We start from the raw sequence: 9,789 nt of genomic DNA, 5'->3' as shown, positions 1-9,789 counted from the left end.
TTTTGATGATGGCCATTCTGACTGGTGTGAGATGATATCTCATTGTAGTTTTGATTTGCATTTCTCTAATGATTAATGATGTTGAGCATTCTTTCATGTGTTTGTTGGCAATCTGTGTATCTTCTTTGGAGAAATGTCTATTTAGGTCTTCTGCCCATTTTTCAATGTGGTTTTGATATGTAATTATCTGATGGCTAGTGAGGTTGCACATTTTTTTCGTTTGCTCAGCTCTTCTACTATTACATGAAAGTCTGCTGTTAGATGGTTCAGTGTGTTGAATTATATCATTATCTCTAAAGGCACCCAGCTTTCATCCAAATTTAATCTGTTCCTTTAAAGTTTTGTCTCCTGGTGAATTGAAATCACCAAAGCAATACTCAATTTGATGACAGATTTTGGCCTCCAGAGCAGCCAGTTTTTCATTATCACCATGTTTAGCCATTGTGGCTCTTTAAGGTCCCTGTCTTCCAGAGCCATGCCAGCCACGTGATCACTAACAATAACATGTGGCAACATGTGGACTTCCCAGAGTCACTGCTGGCTAACACGTGTGAGAAAGATGGGGGCCATTTTGGTTCATTTTTAAATTGGGTTATTTGTCTTTTATTATTGAGTTACAATAGTTCTTTATATATTCTAGATACAAGTCCCTATCAGATATATGATTTGCAAAAAATTTTCTCCCTTTCTGTAGATGGTCTTTTTGCTTCCTTCATGGTGTCCTTTGAAGCACAGAAGTTTTCAATTTTGATGATTCCAGTTATGCACTGCACTCTTGTAAAATAAAGACTTAAAAAATAAAGATAGGCTGCATGCAGACTCTGGGGAATGTGTCGTGTGTTTGTGCAAGTCATCAGCTGTGTTACTTGAAATATGCTCTTTTTTATTCTTTCCCAGCATGGTAAAGCTTACCATGCCACTATTCTTCACTGAAGAATACAGATATTTTGCTAAATTTTTATTTTACTACTTCAAAGTCATTGATCATATTTTAATTTAGTGACACACCGTAATTCAGCTACTTATAGCCAAGATAACAGGATTATCTACTTTCTTGACAGGGCCCATAGAAACAGATTTGTTACCAAACCAAACTTGGGTCTGCTGACATGGGCTTGTGGTGAAGGAAAATGCAACGTTTATTGAAAGGCCATGCAAGGAGTATGCATAAAATGTTTAAACTCCTTGATTGCCCTCAGGGAAAGGTTTCTACAGACTGGGTGAAGGAGAGGGTTGGAGGGTGCTTGATCAACTTCCATGGACATTCTTCTGATTGGCTGGTGGTGAGGCAATTGGGAGTCAACATCATCAACCTTCTGGTTCCAGCCAGTCTGGGATCCACATGCTTGTGGGCAAACTACAGTTCCACCTGGTGGGGATTTCAGCATCTGCAAAACAGCTCAAGAATATGGCTCAGAATATTATCTATAGCCCTTGAGGAGGAATTAAAGGTCCTTGATTTTGATTAATGGCTAAAATATTATTTTGTCTTGCTTGACTGTTTTCCTTTGTTTCTGCATTTTCCCAATTCTCTGATTAAACTTGCTCTTTGGAACTCAGGGAAGGCTTAGGAGGCTAAAGTTTTTCTACAAATAAAGGGCAGGTGGAAGACACGGGAGAGGATGGCTCTCCCAGGAAGGCCCCATGGGGTCCTGCTTGGTTACATGTTCCCTGAGGAGGGCTATGAGCAAATTTTCTAAGAAAAGGTGAGTGTGGATAGGAAATGATTAAATCTCTGACAGCTTTCATGAGTATTGTCCAAGACTCCTAGGGAGATGGGTGATTCCAATTGCTGACACTAAGTAGAAAACTTTACCTAGAACATTTGGCAATTTAAAAATGTTCTGTGAATAAGATTTTAGAGAATGCTATAAGACAGATCCAAGAAAAATAATGTACCCATAATACAGCCTATACCAAAGGGAGCATAACAAAAACATGGGATTTTAATTTAATTTTGCATATAAAAATAGGGCAGACAAATAAACATGCATCTAACAATACAAAACACATCCACTTCTCCTATGAGTATGGCAGGGATACAAGAAGGATAATAGGGCAAAAGTCAAAGCAAAAAGCAGATCCATCCCGTCAAAATAGAATTCAAGGCTTAATTATCTGTTCTGTTTATTATACCCCACCGTCCCAACTCAGAAGACACTTCACTGGTTGATCTGATACCACCTTAAGCCAAAATAGATTCTTGTATCTAATCTATCAATGGACTTATGCAGAGTAGAGGACACATATGAAGACAATGGGCAAGACACATCTCCATGTTATAGTGCCAAAAGGGACCCTCCCTAAAAATGCCTCTGATGATCCACAGTGATGGAAGACTGAAAAAGAGAGGAGCTTGTGAAATGCTGCCATACAGAAAGGGCTTTTTAAAGCCTTTTTTAAAACTCCTCTGAGAATTAGGTTGATATGGTCATGTATTAGCTTCCATGGTGCTGAAATCAACAAAAAATTCTAAAATTTTATAATCCAGTCCAGTCTTTGTTTGCTATATACTTCTCCAGAATTCTCAAAAGCCACAACTACTAAAAGGAAGGTCCTTGTAGGCTCTTAAAATAGTAACATATCCATCTAAATATTTGTCTCTCTGTCCTCTCAGTGAAACAATATGGTGAGCTGCACATAGAGGGATAAGGCTCATTGATTTCTTTATCCAAGATGAGTAAATGTTAGCTCCATGAAAGTTATTTATGACAAACACTTCAAGCAAGGAACATCAATGGATGTCATCACAAAAGTTTCAGTTCTGTTCATTTGGAGAGCATTTCTTATGGTCATGACTTACTGAAATTTTATCTAGTTCCTGAAGAGCTTTTTAAATATGTCCTTCTCAATTTATAAGGCTTTAAATTTCACACTATTTCTTTAATTTTTCAATTTCAGCTTTACTGAGGTATAATTGACCTACAAAATTGTAAGATATTTAAAGTGTGCAGTGATGCTTTGATATATGTATACATTATGAAAAGAATCTCCCCCATCTAATTAATTAATACAGCCATTACCTCAAGTTGTTTGTTTGCTTGTTTGTTTTGGTGAGAACACTTAAGTTCTACTCTCTCATCAAATTTCAATTATAGAATACAGAATTGTCAACTACAGTCACCATATTTTACATTAGAACCCCAGACCTTATTCATCTGAATAGCTAAAAGTTTATAAATTTCACACTATTGAAACAAACAGACTATGAAATGCTTTCAAAGATCCTGCGAGTAATATTTGCCTAATTGTGTCAAATGGACACAACTTAGTTCAAATTGCCACTAAAAAAGGAGATAAAGCATGCATGTTAAATGAGCTTCAAATGATGTATTGGAATTATTACTAGCTGTCATCACTGCCCATTAGACCTGCCCCAATAACTATTGTGAAAATATTCAAATGTCTTGCCTTCCCCTAATGAATTCTTGCTTGTTAGCCATACCCTCTGTATTCATTCCCACACACACACAAAGCCAGGACATTCAAATCTGCTTAGACCTAAGAAGCTTCATTAAAAAGAGGAGTAACATGAAATGCTATGAAATATTACCTCAAATAGAAAATGGAGGGGCTAACTGCCACCCCTACTAATGTGTTCACTTCATATCTGTATCACCCATGTTGCTACTATAATGCCTGGAACATGAAAAATATTCATTTATGTTTGAAGTGTTAAAAAATGAGTGAATACATTAACAAATAAATCCAGGGAAAAGCATAGGACTTTATTATGTAGAGAATCAAGTTCACAAAAGAAGTAGATAAATCTTTTGCCCTTGCCTGTTGGATTAGGTGGCACTTTTGGTTTAAGAAGAGTGGAGAGCAGTGGAACAAGTGCTTGGTTTATAGTGGAATTGTGCTAAGTGTGACAGTGGGTAAGATAGCATAGTCCAACTTCAAATCAGGCTTCCTTGAAGGTTTCGGTGGCTCTGTGACTTGTTGATATTGTCTCTTTTCGTCTTCATTAATACAACATAATTTTCCATTTACACATGCTATGTCATATGTTTCTCCCAGTTTGCATTTCTTCCTGCAGTAACCTGATATGTTACTAAAGCATTTTCTGTGTCTTGCTGCATCTATGCACAGGAAACAGCAATGAACAATATTAGTTCTTGAGGCAGAGAAGAAGTTATGTGGTTCCCCACAAGCTATGACCTCCTGTGGTCCCAAAGTGAACCTTATGCTAAGAGAAAACTCAGAGCCTCCTCCTTGAAAATCATCCCAAATTAAGACATCCAAAACCCCAAGTTCCTAGCCAATATCCAAAGTCAACATCCTGTCAGCCCTACCACAGTCCAGTGTCCCCAGAGAGTACCAACTTGTCACCATGGCACAATTCAAAGCCAATTAACTTTTAAAAGAATATCACAGATAGAACGTTTAAAGTTAACAGTGTAATTGGGTTTCACACACACTGACATGGACAGCAGAAAACTCCCTTTGCCAATACCTCAGGGGTCTCAGCATTTATTGCTGTTGAAAACTTCCCTCATTCAGCCTCTATGATTTTTTCACAACCTGACTCTTCCATCTCTTCTCTCTCTCTCTTTCTCTCTCTCTCTCTCTCTCTCTCTCCATCCTCCTTTTGATCTCAGATAAATGTGTTGTCCAGGGATCAAACTCAATTCCATGTATGCCTGTCTTCCCAGACATTCAAACTGTTACCTATTCAGAGCATTGCATTGAGGTCCTAAATCTGCTTTTCCAATTCTTTCTTTACCCTTGTACACAAATGTGGACAAGCCCACAGAATAAAAATGAAGAAAAAAGACATGGTTCTCTCTATTCTAAATTCCAAAACCAAGGAGCATCTTTGAAGGTTAAAAAGATATATTTTTTAACATCTCTATTGGAGTATAATTGCTTTACAATGGTGTGTTAGTTTCTGCTTTAAAACAAAGTGAATCAGTTATACATATACATATATCCCCATATCTCTTCCCTCTTGTGTCTCCCTCCCTCCCACCCTCCCTATCCCACCCCTCTAGGTGGTCACAAAGCACCGAGCTGATCTCCCTGTGCTATATGGCTTCTTCCCACTAGCTAGCTACTTTACATTTGGTAATGTATATGTGTCCATGCCACTCTCTCACTTTGTCCCAGCTTACCCTTCCCCCTCCCCATGTCCTCAAGTCTATTCTCTAGTAGGTCTGCGTGTTTATTCCCGTCTTGCCCCTAGGCTCTTCATGACCTTTTTTTTAAGATTACATATATATGTGTTAGCATACAGTATTTGTTATTCTCTTTCTGACTTACTTTACTCTGTATGACAGACTCTAGGTCCATCCACCTCACTACAAATAACTCAATTTCGTTTCTTTTTATGGCTGAGTAATATTCCATTGTATATATGTGCCTACCATACGACCCAGCAATCCCACTACTGGGCATATACCTTAAGAAAACCATAATTCAAAAAGAGTCATGTACCACAATGTTCACTGCAGCTCTATTTACAAAAAGATATTTTTAAGACCACAAAAAGACAACCTACTTTCCTACAATAGCAAAGAAGAAGGGAACTCTCACTGACAGAGCTCCCACCATGAATTTGGTGCTTCACATTTGTAAGCTCATGTAATCGTCACATTAAATAAAATCATTATGAAATGGAGTCATTATACTCACCTGACAGATGAGAAAACTGATTTTCAAAGGGAATAATTATTTCATACAACTAGCCAATGATGAGGACGTATCTTAACCTCACATCTACATGACTCCAAAGCTTGTACTATTCACATTACTGTTGTAGTGTAGGCTGAAAATGAATTTGGAAAATGGAAAAAGAGATGGCCAGATTCCTGGGTGAAAACCATGTTCAACATTGTAAAGGTAATTCTAGATGATGGATTCCTTCCTGCCTTTGGAGAGGACTTCTGATAGTACAACCCTGATTTCTTACCTCCCTGGATGCTGTCTTCTAAGACACAGACTCAATTCAGGGTCCAAGGACAGTGAGTACTTTTGATGATACCAGCAAGATATCAATAATCTTGAAGGCCCTTCCCCCATTCCTGTGAATAGTAATATTTCCTAGAATTTCATGGTACATTTAGACACATTACCTTTGGATACCTCAAACAGCAGAATAATAAGAACCAGAAACAGCTTCATGTTTACAGACTTCCCAAGACAAATAGGCAGCCAAATTTCTTTGTCCAGTGACCTGTGTCACACAGTCACAAAGAGTCTTTCAAGATGAGACAGAGTTTTGGGTGCTCTCAGGGTTCTGAGCTCTCATTTTAACCCACATGGAAGAACAGGAAATCCAAGTCCACCCCCACTTTCATTCCCAAATATGGAGTTCACCGTCACAGAACATTTGATCACATCACACTTACTCCTCCTTCCTCAGGATATGAGCTCCCAGAGAGCAGGAACAATGATCTCTCCACCTGGGCCATCAACCCACTTGGGTCAAGGTTGGTTGGCCATGTGTCCTGGTTTGTGTGGGACAGTCTTAATTTATTCCTACTTTTCCAATATCCGATCCAGCTAGCGCCACCTTTCACTCACAAAGGTAATCCATTTGGAAGAATAATTGAATCATTAACTAATCCATGTAAACACATAAGCACATCCAATAATCATTTTTTTAATGTATGAGACTTCCAGAAAATCTTCTAAGAGAAAGATTGCTTTTAGGTTTTGCTAGATAAATTGATGTTATTTCAGAGTTTCGCATAGAGTCTTACCTATCCGGTAAAGCTCAATTCCACAACTAAAATCTTTCAAAAGATCAAATCTCGGGCTTACCTGGTGGCGCAGTGGTTGGGAGTCCGCCTGCCGATGCAGGAGACACGGGTTCGTGCCCCGGTCCGGGAAGATCCCACATGCCACGGAGCGGCTAGGCCCGTGAGCCATGGCCGCTGAGCCTCAAATCTCTTTAGCACAGTGTCCAACTTATTATGAACTGGTCCCCACTCACCTCTCCTGGGTTTTTTTATGGAACCACTTTTATTTCTGCCAAATTAGTGTGGGTGCTGCTACCCAACTTACTTCCATAACGTGTTTCTTTGCACATTTAAATCCCTCTTTACAAATATTACAGCCCCCATCCCAGCTACCTAATTGGCCCTGTTGAGCTCCTAATTTTCCTTCAAAACCAAGTTCAATCATCTCCACATCTGTGAAAGTTTCCGTAACCCAACTAAATAAAGCTGCAAACTCCCTTCTTTGTGCCACCACAGAATCTTGTAAATATTTTTATTGGTGGTCACACCATGTCATGTTCTAATTATTTGCAATAATCTATGAGCCCCTTAAAGGCAGGCCACTGGTCTAATTCAGTTTGGAGATCTTAACACACGGCACAAAACTCACACTATATTCTCAGTATATAATTACAGGGTGATTTCAAAGTACTGAAAAAATTATTGCTAAATAAAATACCCCCAAGACAGAGACTTCCCTGGTGTTGCAGTGGTTAAGAATCCGCCTGTCAATGCAGGAGACACGGGTTTGATCCCTGGTCCAGGAAGATCCCACATGTCACGGGGCAACTAAGCCCATGTGCCAGAACTACTGAAGTCCACGCACCCTAGAGACTGCTCACTGCAACTACTGAGCCCACGCACCACAACTACTGAAGCCCACATGCTCTAGGGCCCTCGTGCCACAACTACTGAGCCTGCATGCTGCAACTACTGAAGCCTGCATACTTAGAGCCCATGCTCCACAACAAAAGAAGCCACCGCAATGAACAGTAGCCCCTGCTCGCTGCAAATAGAGAAAGCCCGCACACAGAAATGAAGACCCAACGCAACCAAAAAGAACAAACAAACAAACAAACCCAAAGACAGTAATAAAGTTAATTTAGACATTTCCTACAGAATACTGTTGACCTTGTTTACAATTTGTGGACACCAGAACCTTGAATTTATAGTAATTAGGGCCCATCCAAATATCTTTCTATAACAGTACCTGGAAGAATTTTGGAATTTGTGAAGGCTATATAAATATTTGTTGATGATGATTAAACTAGTATCATAACACAGGGTTAGGATTAGGGTTAGAAATAAGTATTGTATATAGCTTATTATGTTTACCAGTAACCAGAGGGAATTAAGTTTGTCAAGGAAGAAAGAGTGTCAAATATTGCTGATATGTCAACATGAGGAATGAGAATTGACCAGTGGCCCCTCCAGATTAGCCCCACCAGTATCCCACTTGGTCTCAGCTCATTTCTCAGCTCCATAACCTTTTTTTTTTTTTTTTTCTGGCCGTGCCACACAGCATTTGGGCTCTTAATTCCCCAGCCAGGGATCAAAGCCACACCCCCTCCATTGGAAGTGCAGAGTCTTAACCCCTGAGCTGCCAGGGAAGTCCCATTCATGACCTCTTAATGTGTGTCTACTAGATGACAAATGCATTTTATATGCATTTCTTACTGTTATCCTTGCAAGAAAACTATAATGTAGGAATTAATACCTCTTTTTTAAATTGTAAAAGCACCATTTAGGGAATTGGTAACGTGTCCAATGTCACACAGCTAGTAAGGAATGAGCTAGGATCTACACAGGTCTGCATATACCTTGACGTAAAGGTCTTAGCCATTGTGCTAACCTACCTCTCCAGCTGCCTCCTTTGGGTCAATCTTTGGAAGATTGAAGACAAAACATCCAAATAAAAGATTTTGTTTTGTTCACAAAATTTATTGGTAATGCACTTGGCTGGGCATCCTCCCCCCCACCCACCTCTTTATGTCCTACTCATAACTCAGAGAGTAGCTATATTGAGAGAAAAGCCTGTATTGAGAGAATTCATATTTACGATTTCCACAGATGATATTACTATTTCCTGAAAGTAGTATCGCCTGCCTACTTCAATAGATTCCTAAATCTGTTTGCTTGTCTGTTCATCTGTGTCAACTCTTTAATATCAGAGAGCCTTTTGCAATCTTGGCTAGGCACAAGATGCCCACAGTCTCCTCATTTTCAAAGTCCTTTGTGGCTAAACAATAGATTTTCCTTTTTAGTAGGCTGGAATAGATGTTGGAATGGAAATGTGGCTTTTTAGTCATGATCAGTTACAAAAAAAAATCACCCATCAACATTTGTTACTGCATCTCTCACTGTGATCCATAGCAGTAAAAATTGCTTTTAATACCTTGCTTATAAATGAATTTTAAAAGTGTTTCATTACTTAGAAATATTCTCTGAATTCTACTTTAGATGTTATCTTTCCAAACTGTTGGACAGACTGATCCAGGCAAGAAATAAGATTACTAATTCCCTCTTACAAAGATTGGGAAAGTCAAGCAAGATTATTTGTTGTTCTTTACTTAAGGATGAGAGGACGTTGAATTAATATTTCATGCTAGAAAAATTAGATATACAGGTAAACAAAAAGAGAAAATAGAAACCACCCATAATCTCACCTTTCTGTGAACATTTTGGTGTTTAACCTAAATATTCTTCTCCAAAAGTAATTTATTTTGACAGCTGGGTAAGATGAAGCAAAGTGAGCTAACTTGCTTTTCATCCACTCAATTTAAAATAAATCCTGCTAATCAACACTCCCTGAGCACACACACCCTCATACATGTAAAGTCTACATTCATCGCTCCAATTCAAGAAGGAGGCCTGTTGGCGAAACAGACATACACCAGTACAGAGGAACCCCATATGAGCTGCCTTTACTAATCTACCTTTATGCCTAAATATATAACCCCAGATAGCTTCAGGAAAATAAACAATATAAAAGTGGAAGACTTAAATAAACGATAAGAATAAGTGACTTCAAAGGAAATAAAGCTAATGCTGAAGACAGAAAAGAATT

At 38.8% G+C, this 9,789-nt stretch overlaps 1 protein-coding gene across 1 annotated transcript; it reads right to left on the bottom strand.

Annotated features, from left to right (window-relative positions):
• Positions 1-3,846: 3,846 nt before the first annotated feature.
• On the bottom strand, positions 3,847-6,123 carry DEFB128 (defensin beta 128). The gene is made up of 2 exons (XM_024128606.1): positions 6,075-6,123; positions 3,847-4,082 (listed from the first exon to the last, which is right to left on the bottom strand). The coding sequence occupies exons 1-2, from the start codon at positions 6,121-6,123 to the stop codon at positions 3,847-3,849; spliced, it is 285 nt and encodes a 94-aa protein (XP_023984374.1).
• Between the last annotated feature and the right edge of the window lie 3,666 nt (positions 6,124-9,789).

Source organism: Physeter macrocephalus, chromosome 14 (assembly GCF_002837175.3).
Source record: "Physeter macrocephalus isolate SW-GA chromosome 14, ASM283717v5, whole genome shotgun sequence".
Lineage (NCBI taxonomy): Eukaryota > Metazoa > Chordata > Mammalia > Artiodactyla > Physeteridae > Physeter > Physeter macrocephalus.
Note: the sequence above shows the minus strand (reverse complement) of the source record. Positions and strands in the feature narration are given on the sequence as shown.